Source organism: Protopterus annectens, chromosome 2.part1, assembly GCF_019279795.1.
Source record: "Protopterus annectens isolate FY-2018-M chromosome 2.part1, PAN1.0, whole genome shotgun sequence".
In the NCBI taxonomy this organism is placed as follows: domain Eukaryota; kingdom Metazoa; phylum Chordata; order Ceratodontiformes; family Protopteridae; genus Protopterus; species Protopterus annectens.
Window position 1 is genome coordinate 1,453,508,088 of NC_056729.1, and position 18,449 is coordinate 1,453,526,536.

At 47.4% G+C, this 18,449-nt stretch overlaps 1 protein-coding gene across 3 annotated transcripts in view; it reads left to right on the forward strand.

Annotated features, from left to right (window-relative positions):
* PDS5A (PDS5 cohesin associated factor A) overlaps positions 1-18,449 on the forward strand; it is a 4,482,835-nt gene that overhangs the window by 1,850,086 nt on the left and 2,614,300 nt on the right. For all 3 annotated transcript variants that reach the window (XM_044062931.1, XM_044062930.1, XM_044062932.1), the window contains exon 17: positions 9,143-9,258. In XM_044062931.1, coding sequence (XP_043918866.1) covers positions 9,143-9,258 — 116 coding nt within the window. The remainder of the gene's footprint in view (positions 1-9,142; positions 9,259-18,449) is intronic.

Below are 18,449 nucleotides of genomic sequence, written 5' to 3' on the forward strand. Positions count from 1 at the left end.
CTTCAATTCTCTTTTGTTGCTTTATACTTTGCTGTCTTACATGGGTAAGGGGGAGCCTTCTTACCAATTCGAACAACACCCCTCCTAGCTGACTGGTCTCATCTCTTAGTACTCTTCCGGCCACTGGCTTGTAAATAGTCTCATGACTGACTCTGTGTCCATCTTTGTACTGCAATGCATACAAGCTGAGGTTACACATCAGATGTACAACCTAGGGGGAAGGTAAAGCTTTGGTACTCCAGATGGACCTCGGTGGTGATAACCCATTTTTCAAGAGTACTGCAGCAGTGATCAGTAGGACATTTACTGTTATGGTAAGTTCTTAAACAACTGTACTTTCACCCCTCTCCTTGTAGTAACAAAGATGGCTCCGTTTTTTTCATTTCTTTTTTTTTTTTTATTTGAATATGGCACAGTTTGTTTTCCTGCATACCTTTCAACCTTCAGTCATTAACAGATCATAGCAGAGGGTCAAGAAGAGGAGCATTTTGTATTTCTCCTAATAAAATATCTTTATGTACTAGACCCTTTATAGTTAGTGTTGTTTATGTATAATAAAGTATTCAGTCATAAGGAAGTCTGACTCTTCGAAACATTGTAATTCTAGGAGGAGCAAGGCTAATTCTGAGTGCCCAAGTCCTATCACTGTGCCTAAATCCTAGCAGTTCAGGGGTATGCTTTCTTGTTCATTCAGCGAGGTAACATCATGTCTTCATTAGGGGATTTCACGCTGCTCTAAAGTATGTTCACTTATGAATGAGCTGCGGCACTGATATTTTTTAATAAACCAGGTGTTGTTTTACTGAGTACCTTAGTGTAAGTGTACTTTCAGCCTCATCTACAGTTGTTTTTTTAAAAGTCTTTTTGGCTTTGTGTGCTGTGTACAGTGACTGAAGTGAATCTTTGTGGGTCAGTCCACTGTCCCAGTCAACAAGCCTAAATAAGAACAACTTCCACTTGAAGCCTTCCCACATTACCAACTTTGATCTCAGTTTTGTCATCTAAAATCTTTCTTCCTTTGCATTTGTTAGCATAGCTGGTTTGAAATTTGTTTTGGATCTTTGTGTTCCAAAGACATTGTAGACTTAACCCCCTTCTTCCTGTGGAAGGTAATTTCTGTGCACTGTGTCTAAAGCAGTCTGTTAAGGTATTATTGTTTTAGTCCAAACATGAAAGCAAAGGGGAGGATTCTGCTTACTGTGGATTTGCTTAGGTGCCTCATATACTAGGACCATAGGAGGTTACTAGGCAAGCAGTCACTGAAAGCATAAAAAACGTAGTCCTTTAACATCCTTAGGAAAAGTTGCTTTGTTCTAAAATGTGTTTAAGACTAACAACCATAAAAAATACATACTGATACCAGTGTTAATGCTTCTGTCTTTTGATGATGAGGGTCCTACAGGTAATCTCCAAGGTTACTATTTGGCTACCCATCCATTTGTACAAGTTTGCTATGAAGAAAACAGCAGTATTGCGGTGCTTGATATGTAGGGGAAGTTTGGGGAATTTTGTAGAGTTATAAGGGATATCTGTTCAGTGGGTTTTATTAATTTGTTGGTGTATATAATGGTCTTTCTTTGAATTGTTGGATATGCTACTAGTCCTACTAATGTAAAGGAGTTGAAGTACAGCTAGCTTCTTCATATCATGTTAGGCCAGAATTAAGCTAGCTTAAAGTAGCCAGTAGACCACCAAGTATGCTAAAGAAGCCTAAGACTTCAGGCAAACTGAATGATGTAATGTGATCCTATCTCGCCTACATTCTGTACTGATGGGTTCGGAGCCGATCCTCGGCTCTGACTTGGCACGCTATACTATAGAACGAAGTCTCTTATTGACTGAGCTATCCCACATCCCAGGATGCACCACCACTGCTTCCCCAGATCTCGTTTGCCGCTTCTACAACAAAGACGTGGTCTCGGACTTGGCTGAGCTAAGTGCTTATTTCTTGAAAATTTCTGTCAGAAATTTTTTCTAAACTACCCAAAAGCTGTTTTAACAGCTATTCGTTGTTGTGTGACTGTGGGAATTGAGTCTTTTTGTGGTAAAATTGTCTTAGTTTGAGGGAAAGGATCCTGTTTAAGTTAGAGGGGCTTTGCCCTCGCGCGTTGTTGAAGCTTTTTAGTGTGAGTCTTTCTGTGGTAGAGTTGTCTAGTTTTGGGTCAAGTGATCCCGTTTAAGTTAGAGGGGCCTTGTCCTCAGTTTACGTATTTCTTTAAGCTAATTTTTATTAGTATATTTAAAAGGATATTTCTGTGGTAGTGTTTTGTGTGTCAGCATGTCGAAAGAGCACAGACCATCAGGATTCAAAAAATGCTCTAAATGCAGTTACAAAATGTCCATTACGGACGACCACTCTTTGTGCGTTTATTGTTTAGGCCCTAAGCATCTTCAAGAGTCATGCAGCGTTTGTCAAGCTTTTTCCTCCCGTGTCCTCCAAGAGAGGAAAAATAAATTGATTTTAAAAGGGCTTATCACCCCTTCCTTTGAGGAGGCTTTATCTTCTTCCTCTTCACCTTCAAAGAAGAAGAAATCGTCGGCTCCGACCAGCCCGTCGGAACCGGCTACTAAGAAATCTCGGCAGGCTTCTCCGTCGGCTCCACGGACTTCGGAGCCGAGGGCAGAACGGTCTGCCTCGATGCCTCCAGCCTCGACTCCTCTGGCTTCAGAGTTGAGGGCTAGGGCTTCGAGAGGTGGGTCACCTTCATCGGCTCCACTGTCTTCGGAGCCGATGAGAGTTGCCCCCTCAGACTCTTCCTTCGCCAAGTCCACTTCGCCCGAGGGAAATTGCAATGGTTGTGGAGTCTCCCTCGGCACCGATATTTATCGAGACTATTCGGAGCCGGTCCCCCAGTCCTTCGGAACTGGCGGAGAAGTCGACTCGAGCTCGTTCGATCTCTTCTCGGTCTTCAAGAATGTCAGATTCGGACATAGACAGGGTGCTTCTAAGGCTGTTTCAGTCTCCGGTCTTTCAAAAGTTGGTTTCGGCTCCAGCCCAGTCAGCTCCGGAGCCGGTTGCCCACCCTGTTGTCTTGGTTCCTCCTCCAACAGCCTCGGCACCATTGGAGTCGGTGCTGGTGGAGCCGGTGGAGGTTTTCAGGTCGGTTCCGACCCTTACTCCAACCCCCGCCCTTCGGGTCGGAGTTCGGTACACGGACCTCCTCTGTCGGCCCCGGGGGTGACGCTTCGGGACCGATGCTTTCGGTTCCGAGCCTCCCTCTCGGTGCGTCGGCTGCAGGAGTGCCGTCTACTGTTGTGGCCTCGGGGGTTGGACCTTCCCAGGACTCTGGGGGTCCCGCCTTCAGGGCCATAAGGAGTGCTTTGGCCAAATCTTCTTTGGCCACCTCCACCATCTCACCGTCACCTTCCCTTGGCACGGAGACTGGTTCCTTTGTAGTCCCCCTGTCTCAAGACAGCGGATCCCTGGGGCCTGAGGTCACCCCCATCGGGGGTTCCCTCCTTCCTGAAGGTCCCTCCGAAGCGTCTTCGGAGGGACCTCCCAGGAAGAGACAGTGCAAGAGGAAGCACGTCGACTCCCCTGACAAGTCTCTCACCTCGGACACCGACCTCGATGATGCGGAGGGGTCCCCCAAGTCGTCCTCGGATGATGTCTCCTTTGCGGACATTTTGGAGATCCTGAAGCAACGAGGCGACTGGCAGTCCAAACCCCCTTCCGCTGAGGAGTCGGTATTCCTCAAGGCCTTCGGGGCTCAATCCTCCGCCTCCTGGGTGTCTCCGCCCTTCGATGAGCTTCTGGATTTGATCTCTCGAAGGGCGTGGGAACACCCGGATTCTGTGGAACCGGTGCCAGCTCTCCCCAATAAATTTCTCTCAGCACCCCCTGAAAAGGATTTTCTCTCCAAAGGTGTGGCTGTAGATGCTTTGGTGGTGGCATCTGCTACCCAACAAGATGTGGCAGAGGCTTCAACGTCCGTCCATCTTCCTAATAAAGAGTCTAGGAGCATGGATCGGTATGGGAAGCGCACCCTTACTTCAGCAATCTTTACTTTAAGGTCTCTGAATTATCTGACGCACTTCACCAGACTTCAGAGGGATCTGGTCAAGGAACTTTCAGATACCCTCTCTGGTAACTTACCTGAGCAGTTGGCCCAGACGGTTAACTCTCAGCTGGCTACCCTATCATCGTTATCGAACTCGTCCATGAGGCTCATTTCATATGCAGCCGAGGGGGCGAGCAGAGCGGCGGGAACAGGCGTTGCTCTACGGAGACAAGCCTGGCTCCGCCTGTGTCATTTTGCGGAGGCCTTTAAGTCTTCCTTTGCCGACGCTCCCTTTGATGGGTCCTCTCTGTTTGGACCCAAGGTAAAGGACATCTTGACTCGCTGCGAACAAGAGGGTAAGACTTTAACTGCCGCAGGGGCACGGTTTTCCACTCCCTTCAGGCCTTATCCCAAGGCTAGAAGAGGGGGGAAAATGTGGTTCCGTAAATCTCAAAAGCCTTACTCTTCGCAGCAGAGCGATCTCCCTTCTAGAGGCAGAGGAGGGGGAAATTTTTCAGGAAGACGCCGTCCCAGAGGCGGCGGAGGCCCCCGCAACACTGGAGACCGCGAGTCCTTTCGTGGCTCCTCAACCTTCCAGCATCCCTGAAGGAGTGCCCGACTGTGCAGCTCCGGAGCCAGTCGGGGGTCGTTTTTCGAAGCACCTAAAGGCCTGGGAGAGTATCACTCAGGACTGATGGGTGCTCCGAATCATCGCCGGAGGTTACTCCATCCCCTTTTCTCAAGCCCCCCCTCCATCCCAAAGAATCCCGGACCCGCCACCCAGTCAACGGGATCTTGCAGCCAACGAAATATCAAAGCTGCTTCAAAAAGGAGTCATCCAACCTGTTCCCGCAGGCTAGACCGGATTAGGGACTTACTCAAGATTCTTTTTGGTGCCAAAAAAGACCGGGGACTTGAGGCCCATTTTGGATCTCAGCAAGCTAAATCGATCAGTGAAAAAGTCCAAGTTCCGGATGGTCACCTTGCAATCCATTCTCCCGCTGCTGGAGAAAGGTGTTTGGATGTGCTCCATAGATCTCAAGGACGCCTATTATCACATCCTGATAGATCAGGCGTCCAGGAGACACTTGCGCTTCAGCCTGGGAGACAGTCATTTCAAGTTCTGTGCACTGCCCTTTGGTCTCACCACAGCCCCCAGGGTGTTCACCAAATGTTTGGCGGTGGTGACTGCTCACCTGAGAAGTCTAGGATTCCAAGTGTTTCCATACCTAGACGACTGGCTCCTAACTGCCACTTCCAGACGTCTACTCTTGCAGAATCTAGCAGCCACTATATCTCTAGGCAACTCCCTAGGAATCACCTTCAATTGGACAAAGTCCGTGTTGCTGCCATCTCAGTGCATTCGGTTTATCGGAGCAGAGATAGACTCAAGGCAAATGCGAGTCTATCTTCCTGCAGAAAGGATAGAAACACTACAGTCTCAAGTTCGAGCTTTGCTCCTCAGACGCCGAGCCCCAGTGAGGATGGTCCTACAACTGTTAGGTTCCATGTCGGCCACCGTTCTCCTAGTCCCCTTAGCAAGGTTACATATGAGGATTCTCCAGTGGCTCCTGTCAGTCCAGTGGTCTTATCAGGATCTCCCACTCAGTCACCACATTCTGATCACAGAGATGTGCAAACAGGACCTTCGTTGGTGGCTTCTTTCCTCCAACCTGGATCAGGGGCGACCCTTCGTTCCACCACTCCCAGTGGCCACATTGACTACGGACGCCTCCCAGACGGGGTGGGGGGGACATTACCTGGGCAGGTCAGTCCAAGGCAAGTGGCACTCCGACGAGAGTCTCCTCCACATCAACATACTGGAAATGAGGGCAGTGCTTCTATCGTTGCAAGCTCTACACATTTACCTCCCCCAGGGCACGATTGCCATTCAGTCCGACAACATGTCGGTGATCTGGTACCTGAGCAAGTAAGGAGGGACCAGATCCTACCCCCTTTGCAGAGAGGCCATGAAGGTATGGGATTGGGCGATTGCAACCAACCGTTTTCTGGTAGCAACACACATTCCAGGGAGATCCAATGTGATAGCCGACAAACTGAGCAGAACTATTCTCTCCCCTCACGAGTGGTCTCTGAACGACAGAGTGGTAACTCAGATTTTCAGGAGCTGGGGAACTCCTTGTTGCGACCTTTTCGCAACCCCCCCCCCTCAACACGAAATGCCAACAGTTCTTCTCTCTCACCCCAGTTCCGGGGGAGATTCCCAAGGACGCCCTAGTCCAAGCTTGGCCCACCGGTCTGCTATATGCCTTTCCACCGGTTCCCCTTCTTCCCAAGGTGATCCAGAAGGCGATTCACTTGGAGAGCAAAATGATTCTAGTTGCCCCATACTGGCCTCGTCAAGTCTGGTTTCCCTTTCTTCGCAAATATGCATTGTACGGTCCATGGTTCCTGGACCAAGTTCCGGATCTCCTGACCCATCAGTCGGGACAGCTACATCAGTCCCTCCACTCGTTGAAGTTAGCAGCTTGGCTCCTCCTCTTCCGACCATAGTTAGGAACCATGCTTTGGACCTGGAAGTCATTCATATCTTGTCCTCTGCCCACAAGACTTCTACTAAGAAAATGTATAGCAGCAAATGGAAGAGATTTGCTATTTGGGCCCAACTCCGGGGCCTAGACCCCATGACAGCCCCGGTGTCAGAGGTTCTGAAGTTTTTAGCTTCTCTTTTCAACCAAGGTTGTTCGGTCTCTACCATCAAAGTCCAATTGGCGGCTATTTCCAATTTTCACGAGAGCATAGAACCACCTTTGATGAGCAACAAGTTGTGTAAATCCTTCATGAAAGGTGCTGGGCTGCTTCGGCCCCCAATATCTCATCCCGCTCCACCGTGGGAACTTAATGTGGTGTTAGGTGCTTTAACCTCTTCCCCCTTTGAACCGGCAGCAACTTGTGACTTAAAATTCCTTTCTTGGAAGACTGCTTTATTAGTTGCAATTACATCAGCCAGGCGAGTTTCAGAACTTCAAGCCCTATGTGTCAAACCACTATACCTGGTTTTTCACAAGGATAGAGTATCCCTCAGACCGAACCCATCCTTTGTTCCTAAGGTTTGTTCTAATTTTTGTCTGCAACAATCACTGGAACTTCCAGTTTTCTTTCCGAAGTATTCAAACAGAGTGGAGTATATCTTTCACACCTTAGATGTCCACAGACAATTACGCTTCTATTTGGATAGGACGCACCAAACACGAAAATCAGATCAGTTGTTCGTGTCCTTTTCGGACAATAAATTGGGCAAAGCCGTCATGAAAGTCACTATTGCCAAGTGGATCAGAGACTGTATCAGTCCTACTTACTTCATTTCTAACAAAGAGCTTATAGCTACAGTGAAAGCTCATTCTACCAGGGCTATGGCTACTTTGGCAGCCTTTCATTCCAAGCTTGCTATTAGTGACATTTGTGCGGCGGCTACGTGGTCTTCTCCTCACACCTTTATTTCTCATTACAAATTGGACGTGGCATCTCGGGGGCGAGCTTCCTTCGGTTCCACAGTTCTCAGGAGTGTTTTCCAGTGAGCCACCCAGGAATCAGGTGCTAGGGACGCTGTCCCATCAGTACAGAATGTAGGCGAGATAGGATCACATTACATCTTTTAGTTATGTACTTACCATAACTTTAGATGTATGGGATCCATCTCGCCTACATTCCTAATAACCCACCCTCCTTCCCCCTGCCTTGGAGATCAGAAGAGACCGGACGGTCCGAGTTAAACTGTTTCCTCTCTTGAAACACCTGGCAATATTATATCATCAGTCTATGTGTGTGTGCATGTGTGTGGACAAACAAGATCTGGGGAAGCAGTGGTGGTGCATCCTGGGATGTGGGATAGCTCAGCCAATAAGAGACTTTGTTCTATAGTATAGCGTGCCGAGTCGGAGCCGAGGATCGGCTCCGAACCCATCAGTACAGAATGTAGGCGAGATGGATCCCATACATCTAAAGTTATGGTAAGTACATAACTAAAAGTTTCCTTTGAGCCAAGGAAGTAGGGATGGCCAGTAGTGAAATAGTCTTACAAATGGCATATTAGCTCCATCACCTACTGTTGTTACCCCTGCCAAGACCCATGCTGGGCAAGTGTTGAACATGCTGCGGGAGTACATCTACCAAAATTGCAGCCTTTAACAGTAGGTTTGCCAGGCGTTTTTGTCAAACTGTTACTTTCTCCAAGCATTGCAAGTTCACACTCCATTCCGGGAGTAAGGTTGGCTTTCCTTCTGCAACATAATAAGGGATGCTGAATATGTTACCACCCAGGTACAGAACCAGGGACATGCACTGCTTGTTACTGTACCACTCATGTCATGAATGTAATACTACAGCAGTGGTCCTTATAATGAGCACAGTACAGTTCTCTCTAGTATTCCCCATAATTACATATGTTAAAATACAGAATCATTGCTGTAGTTGAAGCTCCTACCATCATCTTCCCTTGTACTGATCCAGTCATGTCAGGATATATGCTCTGACACACAAGGTATGACATGAGCTCTTTCCCTTTGTATATTTGTGATGTTGTTTCGTTGTTTGATGAAAGGAGTGGAGATAACCTGAATAAGAACATAGGTAAATCAGCTGCTTGGATAGCTGCTATGACTTTTCTTTGCATGGCTAGGTGTTTAGTATAGTCTGTAACGCTTCTTCGATCGGGACTTAGATTCGAGAAAGCATGAACATTTACTGATGAGTCTGTCCTGAAGAGAACAGAAAATATGGCAGATTATGCTGTTCACGTTCAGGCTGCTTGCTTACTGAAAGCCACATGGTGGGAGTTAATTTTTCATCATACCAAAGGGATTGTTCATCTGGTCTGAAAAAAGTCTTGCTGGAAGACATGTCTGCCTGCATTTCTTCCCTTTCATGTCATATATGCATTGTAGCAGTGATCCTCCTATTCAAACGTCTTTGGTACGGTGAAGTATACTAATACAATTGTACTTTTTTGTCAAGTTTCCAGCTGTAAAGTTGTTAAATTATTTTTAATCTTTTGCCTAAGTCCCAAGTTGAAAAGCAGCTCCTGATCCAGCATGTCTACAATTTTAACAGAAATTGTGAATAAAATTAATTTGTGCATTATCTGAAAGAATAATTTCTTTATCTGTTTTGTGTATTGTTAGAGAGACGTAGCCCGTAAACTAGGGAATCCAAAACAGCCAACTAACCCTTTTCTGGAGATGGTAAAGTTCCTCTTGGAAAGGATTGCACCATTGCATATTGATTCAGAAGCTATCAGGTAGTTTTTTAAGCAAATTTCCTTCTCATTTAATTAACTTGCATGCAATAGGAGTAAAACTCTGCACCATGTGTGAAGCACTGCATCTGATGTGTTTGTCAAATGATTCATGTCTGTATTCTAGGATGTTGCAACAAAGTAAACAGTGTAGCTTTTGCATTTAAGAGAAATAGCAGTCTCATGTATTGTGAGCCATGGAGGAGAACTTTAGTAAGAAATACATTTAGATTGGTTATATATTTTGATATTTTGTCCACTGCAAGCAAAAACAGAAATGTTTCCAGTTTCATTTTGATTGTGTATAGGCAACATGGCTTTGAAATCAGTGTGTAATTGTAGAATGTGATTTAACGGTGTATTATTTAATGAAATTGCTATACATTCCATGAGGATGGAACTGAAGGGATCTTGAGATCTTTCCCAGGTTCAGCTCAGCCTTTCGTGCTAGTTAGCATTATTTGCTTGATAACCACAACTTGTTCATTATTTGGGCTTTGATTTTAACAGTCAATCTGAAGTTGTCTTCATTTGCTCTTCAACCTGTGGGTACTCTGGTCCCGGACAGATCTGACTCGGACGCATTTCCAGCATCTGATCCCAGCTCCAAGCTCCTTCCTTACCCATAATGCCCCTGTCTCCCTCCTCCCTTCAGATCTCGTTGGCCGCGTTAGCATTCACATTGTGGTCTGGGCTCTAAGCAACTGTTTTCCCACTTTTCTGTCTCCCCGTCACTTGTTCGTCTTTCTAACTTAACGCTCAGGCTTTGGGTGCTTGTTTATGTATAAAACAAAACAAAAAAAAAAAAAACTTTCCTGCTTTTCATTCCCTTCCTTTCATAGCTTTGTGTTTGCGAGTGTTTGGGTCTCTCTCTCTCTCTCCATCCATATGGCGGAGACACCCAAACCGGGTTTCAGGAAGTGCACAGAGTGTGGCCATAAGCTTTCCCCAGCTGATGGCCGCACTCTCTCCGTGGTTTGTTTAAGGGTGCTTAACTTGGATTCCTCCTGTTCATTCTGCGCGGGGTTCAATCCCTGCAAGTTGATCAACAGGAGGAGTAAAATCATTCTGAAGAGCCGCCACCTCTGGCAGAGGCCCCTGCTGCTTCAGCAGCTTCGGCTGGCTCTTTTGCTTCCTGCACCCTGGCCTCTGGGGCTCAACCTCCTGCTAAGAGGAACAAGGACGGAGAGAAGTGTAAACACAAGGAACTGAGACAGACTGAGGAAGCGGTCCCCTGCCTTGGCAGAGACCTTAGCTAAATCCCGCCCGGCTGCCAGCACGGGTTCCCCCTGGCTCCATTCCCCTTGTTTTTCCCTGGTGCTGGAGGTGTCTCATGTCTGCTCACTGCCATCAGCTTCCCCTCACTGACTCTCTAGACCGGTGTCAGTGGTTTCCTCTTCCAGGTCCACCTGCAGCCTCTCCGAAGCTGAGGTGGACAGGATGATGCAGAGATTTATCCACACACAGATTCAGATGGGAGTCTTGCCTGCCCCTCCCCCTCTGGGGCTGGGGGCATGCAGTCTGCCTTTGTCCCGATCACTCCTTCTCCGATCCAACCACCAGTTTGAGTATTCGAGTCCGAGGCCTGTCAGCGTCAAGGTGTCTGAGCTTGATGGTACCTTGTGCCTTGATGCTGGCCATTACCCTAAGCGGCTCGGCTTGGCTCCGACTGGTACAGAGCCCATGGCCTTGGTGCTGGATCCGATGTGGCGGTATCAGCTCAGTTTTTTTGAGCCGAGCGCTCAGAGTCTCAGCGCCTGGATGTTCAGCTCCTGCTCACCCATTGAATCAGAGGGTGACAGACCAGGTCACAGATGTTCATCGTGTTACACTGCTGCAGTCATTACACTTGGGTTATCCTGCCGTCAGGCGGTCCCACAGTCGTCCAGAGTTCCAAAGTCTTAGTCCGGCGTCGGATGTCCTTCATGGATGCATCTGCAGTCATAACAAGTGGGTTGTCCTGTCGTCAGGCAGCCCTGCAGTCGGCCGGATTCCAAAGTCCGGGTCCGGCTTCGGCTGATGTCGCACTCCACCCGACGTCATCTCTGTTGGTCTTCGGGTATAAAAGCATCAGCCGACGCCATTTTCCTCAGTCTTTCTTGCCGTGGCGCAAGCAGAAGCTGTTCGCAAGTGCCGGTCGGTCGGATCCAGAGATTACTTCTACCGAATACTACTTGAAGACTTCTAAAGCTAAGTACCCGTTGGGGACTCTTTCTTGCCTCAGCCGATGTCAGAAAAATTAACAATTGTTTAACCTGTGGGAAACAAATACCTCATAAAGATTTCCACTCTTACTGTCTGCCTTGTTTAGGCCCAGCCCACGACGTAGCAGCCTGTTCGGCCTGTGCCTCTTTCAACCGACAACGCTTAGGCGTCGGTCGGAGTTTGCAGAACAGTTTTTCGGTTCTGATTTTGCGTACATTATGCGGTCGGATCCTCCGACGACCCCCATAAAACGCAAAGATAAATACCGACATCGCGTCCGCGGTTTCGGCGAAACCACGGTAAAGCAAACATGAGTGTCTCGGTTTCGGCTGAAACCGAGAAAACTGATCAAAGTACAGCTGAACCTATTCTTACAACTGAGGCCCCTGCTACAACTCTTGAATCGACCTCATAAATTTTACCCACTACGGTGGTTGACTTATCAGACACCATTCCCTTGGATGTCTCTACCCCAGCACGTGGTGCTGCTCGGCCTCCAGCTGCCATGTCCATTAAGGCCTTCGCCAGGGCTAAAGCAGCCAAGACTTCTAAAACAGTGCCTGTTAAACCCCACACATCCAGGCCCTCTTCTAGTTCTCAAATGCTTTCTTTGGCAGAAGATTTAATTTCTTTAATTAGAGGATCTCAATCTCACCCAGACAGGGCCTCTCAGCCCCCAGAGAAGAGACCTAGGGCAGAGCCCCCTGAGCCAGTGTCTTCTGATGATTCTGCTGATGAATCAGACATAACTGACCAGCCTGAGGCTCCCTTCTCCAATTTTGAAGATTCTGATGCTGAAGAATCCATTCCAGCTGCTTCCCCACCAGAAGAATTCTCCTTTGGGGAAACCTTGCATGCCATGCGAGAACAGTTCCAATGGCAGCAACAGGATTTTTCAGACTCCAGAAAAGACTTAGGACCTTTCTGCACCTCCCACAGCACAGGCCCTTAGCTATACCTCCTGTTCTCTCTGTGGTGGATGATGCTTTCAATGATGTTTGCTCCGCTCCAGATTCTTTACCCCAGCCCCTGCCAAACCAGACAGATTTTACAGGGTGCCAGATACTCATCACCACCTTTACAAGGCCCCACTTGCAGACCCAGAAACTATATCCCAGGGTCCCAAGGCAGTAGCCGCGACCACAGCTAAAACCCTATTCCTTCTGAAAGGGAAGCAAGGTCATTAGACAGATGGGGTAAAAGGTCTACACTTCAGCTACTCTCTCAGCTAGAGCTTTAAACTGTCAGTTTCACATGATACAATACCAAGAGTTTATGCTTGATCAGTTAACTAAAAACTAACCACTGATGAATCTCTTGATAAGAAATATGTATTAGAGATGGTAAATAACATACAACAGGTTAGCAACCATTCCTTAAAATGTGGCTATGATGCACTGGAGGCTTCATTTAGATCAGCCATGACAGGCACAGTGATAAGAACGCATGCATGGCTAAAAGAACAAGCTTTACCGGATCATGTTAAAGCTAAGTTGCTAGATGCTCCTATGGACAAGACAAGTTTGTTTGGTACACCTGCCCAGCAGGTTATGAAGAAAATGGAAGAAAAGGCAAAATCTGTTCAAACTGTTAAAGATTTCTTGCAGGTTCAACCCCAAGGTTTAGCAGGAACTGGCCTGCCAAAATTGGTCCTTTCCTGACTCCACAAAATTTCAAAGGGGCAGGAATAGACGCTCAGAGGCAGAAACCAATCCAGAGGAGGTGCCTACAGAGGACAACAGTGGCAAGGTAACAACAGAGGCACAGACACAGCCACTGCCACTACATCAGCACAACCACAGTGACTTAATCCTAAATCCGCCTACCAGGGAACAAATAGCAGCTCCTCTAGGCGGAAAGTTAACCTTATTTTCAAAGAACTGGCACTACATAACAAAAGACAAGTGGATTTTACAAACCATAGATCAAGGTTACCGGTTTCACTTCCACACTTTACCAGTCAAAAGAGGAATGCCAAATCTACCTCCAAATCAAAAACAGAGGCTCTACGCCAGATAATGGAGTTAGCAAACATGAGAGCTGTGGAAAGAGTGCCAACAGCAGAACAAGGAAAGGGGTTCTACTCCAGACTATTCCTAGTTCCAAGAAAGGAAAAAGTTGGAGACCAATTCTCGACCTGTCCACCTTAAATACATACATCATTGTCCCAAAATTCAAAATGCTGACCCTACAGCAACTTCTTCCCATGCTGGGCAAGGAGTCTTGGCTGGTAACTCTAGATCTCAAGGAGGCATACCTGCACGTCCCCATTCGACCAATCTGCAGAAGATACCTCAGATTTCTTGCAGGATCAGAGCACTATCAATTCTCAGCATTGCCCTTTGGCTTATCTACTGCGCCCAGAGTATTCACAAAATGCCTGGCATCAGTAATCGCCCATTGCAGACTACAGGGAATTCAAATTTACCCATACCTGGACGACTGCCTGCTACAAGGGGACAACAAAAGCAAGCTGACAACAGATTTACAAAGGGTCATTTACTTGCTACAAGGACTGGGATACACAGTCAATCTACAAAAGTCAAGGCTGATACCATCCCAAACAAGGACGTTCTTGGGCGCGGAATTGGACACAGTACAACAAATGGCATTCCTGACTACAGAAAAACAATAAGAACTTCCTCTTTACTTCTTGGCACTAACAAAACTGAACAAGTTAACAGCAAGAAAAGTTCTGCAGGCCTTGGGCTTCATGGCATCATGCATAATCTTGGTCCCATTTGCCAGACTACATATGAGGAAACTACAGTGGTACCTAAAGAATTTATGGTCCCAACACAGACACAGTCTAGAAACAGAAATCCCACTAATTCCATGCTTAAAACAGGAGTTCCTATGGTGGGCTCAGGCATGCCAGTCAAACCCAGGCCTACCCTTTCGCAGATGTCAACCAAGCCAGACCATCACAACAGACGCTTCAGACCTAGGATGGGGGGCCCACATGCTGGACAAATGCGTGCAAGGATTGTGGACACAGGATCAACTTCGCCTGCACATCAATCTAAAAGAAATGCTGGCAGTAAAACTGGCAATCCAAAAGTTCAAACCATTTCTCAAAGAGGGCCAGTTGATGATAAGGACAGACAACACCACAGTCATGTGGTACATCAACAAACAGGGAGGCACTCATTCATACGCAGAATGACCTTGGAGCTGTGGACCCTGGCACTCAGCTACAACATTCAGTTACAGGCAATATTTGTACCGGGAAAGACAATACTCTAGCAGACATATTAAGCAGAACCACTTCGGATGCCCACGAATGGAAGCTGCACCCGGACATCTTCAAGACCATCTCAAAGAAATGGGGAATGCCACAGATAGACCTATTCGCATCACCTCTCAATCACCAGCTCAAAAATTCTGCACAAGGACATTCCACCCACTAGCATGGAAAGTGGACTCACTCTCCTTCAACTGGAAAGGCCTAACAGCATATGCATTCCCACCTCTTCCTTTGATACACAAGGTACTACTAAAAATCAAGGAAGAACGTCCAAGGATAATCCTGATAGCTCCAAACTGGCCAAGACAGCACTGGTACCCACTACTGAAGAGCATGTCTCGGAACAAAATGTGGCCAATACCTCTGATGCCTTTGATGTTAACTCAGAACAACTACAGCATCATACATCCAAACCTAAACGCTGCAACTGACTGCATGGAACATCACATAACAGCAGCTAATCCAGAACTTTCCCAAAGAGTTAAAGACATTATTCTTGAAGCACGCAGACCTTCAACAAGAAGGAACTATGCTGGAAAATGGAAAAGGTTTGTCATTTGGAGTACGGAAAGAGGAAAAGATGTGTCAAACATAGATATGCCTAACATTCTGGAGTATCTGGCCAAACTTCTTCATTCAGGCCTGTCCTACTCCTCCATCAAGATACATGCATCAGCTATTTCAGCAGAATACAGCTTTGATCCACCTGTTTTTCGCACTTTGCTCAGGCAGTTCCTCAGAGGAATCAAGAATGTAAAACCTCCAAGGAAACCACCATTACCAGCTTGGGATTTAAACTTTGTGCTAGAAAAGTTGACACTATCACCCTTTGAACCAGCAGCAACAGCAGACCTACAACACCTGTCATGGAAAACTGCTTTCCTACTGGCAATAACTTCAGCAAGGAGGGTTTCAGAACTACAGGCCTTAATGGCAGTGCAACCCTTCCTAATCTTCCACCAAGATAGAGTGTCCATGAGGACTAATCCTACATTTATGCCCAAGGTGGTATCCAGAGTGTCTTTGAACCAGGCAATCCACCTACCTACCTTCTTTCCCAACCCACAAAACAGAGGGAAAGAATACTGCATACCTTGGATGTACATAGACAGCTACGCTACTACTTGGACAGAACAAAAACAGCAGAAAGACTGACCAACTTTTGTAGCCTATGCAACAGGAAGGGAAGGAAAAGCTATTTCCAAACAGACAATCTCCAAATGGATAGGAAACTGCATACGATACTGTTACTCCTTCCATGGAAAACCAATTCCACAGAACATAAGACCTCATTCTACAAGGGCAACAGCCACTACCACAGCCTTCTTACGAGGAGTGGCAACCAAAGACATTATTGAGGCGGCTACTTGGACCTCCGTGCATACATTTGCCAAGCATTATAATTTGCCTCTATATTCCAGATCCCGAGCAGGGTTTGCCACTGCTGTACTGCAAGGGATCCTAAACACACCATAATCTACTTTTATCCTCCTCCCTAGTTGGCTATGGTATTCTACCCACTTGTTATGACTGCAGATGCATCCATGAAGGACATAGTACAGTTTTGTACCTACCATAAATGTAGATGTCCGAACTGGATAGCATCTGCAGTCAGGATTACCCTCCCTCCTTCCCCTCTGTGGTACTCCTAGGGTGTTTACCCTCCTAATAGCTAGCTGTTGGGGGGGAGTCTTTTATGGTGTATTTGTTTGTATATATGTACATATATGCTTATTGTTGTGTTTCCCTCTATCTATTTGGAAACATTGGCATCTATCCAAATTTTTAGCCTGCAAGAGGGCTACTGGCATCTGGGGCAAGAAACACTGAGGAAAATGGCGTCGGCTGATGCTTTTATACCCGAAGACCAACAGAGATGACATCGGGTGGAGTGCGACATCAGCCGAAGCCGGACTCGGACTTTGGAATCCGGCCGACTGCAGGGCTGCCTGACGACAGGACAACCCACTTGTTATGACTGCAGATGCTATCCAGTTCGGACATCTACATTTATGGTAGGTACAAAACTGTACTTTGCTGTTGCTTCTAACCTGACATCAGTGCGCCAGGGGTATATAAGATGCATCCGACGCCATTTTCTTCAGTCTTTCTTGCCGCGCGGTGCCCGAAGCAAAAGCAGTTCGCAAGTGCCGGTCGCCCGACTCCTGATATTTTCGAAGTCGAATTTCAGATCCGAAGTCTTCAATAAAGCTAAGTACCCTGTTGGGGAAGCTTTTTTCTTGCCTCAGACCGATGTCAGAAAAAGTTAATAATTGTATTTCTTCTGGGAAACAAATACCTCATAAGGACTTCCACTCTTACTGTATTCCATGCCTAGGCCCTGATCACAATGTCACTAGTTGTCAGTTTTGCGCCAGATTTAACAAACGCACTATAAAACAACGTTTTGATTTTGCTTTGCACTACTTTGGCTGAAGGTTCAATTATACAATGCCGTCGGAACAACCGACTACCGCAATTCATAAAAAACGCAAGGACAAAGATAAAGACAGGCATCCGAGGTCCAAAACCGACGAAGAAACCTCTTCTAGGCCATTCGCCGGTTCTCAGTGAGGCGCTTTCGCAGCCCCTGACACCCGCTACCTCAGAGCCACAGGCCGCCTCTGACTCCCACATGGAGACAACTAGGCCTCTAGAAACTCAAGGTATTGGGCCTACGGAAACTAATCCCTCAGATGGGTCCGGAGCCGCTGAGCAGGCATCGGCTTCTGAGGGTGATGTCCTTCAAGGATGCATCTGCAGTCTTCACATATGGGTTGTCCTGCCTCAGGCAGCCCTTCGGTCGGCCGGATTCCAAAGTCTGGGTCCGGCGTTGGCTGATGTTGCCCTCTCCCCGACGTCAGAGCGCCTGGGGTATAAAAGCGTCAGCCGACACCATCTTCCAGTCTTTTTGCCGTGTGGTGCCCGAAGCAGAAGCAGTTCGCAAGTGCCGGTCGGCCAGCTCCTGTAATTCAGCTACCAAAGACTTCAAAAGCTAAGTACCCCATTGGGGACTCTTTCTTGCCTCTGCCAATGTCAGATAAAGTTAATAATTGCTTAACTTGTGGGAAACAAATACCTCATAAGGATTTCCACTCTTACTGCCTACCCTGCCTAGGCCCAGACCACGACGTCTCGGCCTGTTCAGCCTGTGCTTCCTTCAATCGACGCACTCTCAGGTGTCGGGCGGAGTTTGCAGAGGAGTTTTTTGGGGCTAATTTCTCCTACAACATGCCGTCGGAGACTCCGACTCCTCATTTAACCAAGAAACGGAAGAACAAGGACCGACACACGCGGACCGCAGTTTCGGCTGAAACCATGGCTAGGCCTACCGCGAGTGTCTCGGTCTCGGCTGAAACCGAGTCCTTGGTACTTCCGACCACCGAAACCGCTCAACCGACAACCTCGGCCCCGGAGGCCCCTGCTGAGTCGGTTATTGAATTTCCTTCAGAAACTGGTGTCCTGGAAACTTCCGACACCATTACTCTAGACAAAACTACACCAGCACGTGGTGCAGCCAGGCCTCCTGCATCCATGTCCATAAAGGCATTCACCAGGGCTAAAGCTGCTAAACACACAAAAGCTATGCCTTCCAGGGTTATTCCTCAGGGACCCACTACAGGTTCACAGATTCTAACTTTAGCAGAGGACCTCATTTCCTTAATTAGGGGCTCTCAGCCCCATCCGGACAGGGGCTCTCAACCTCCTCTAGACAAAAGGCCCAGGGTTGAGCCCTCTGATC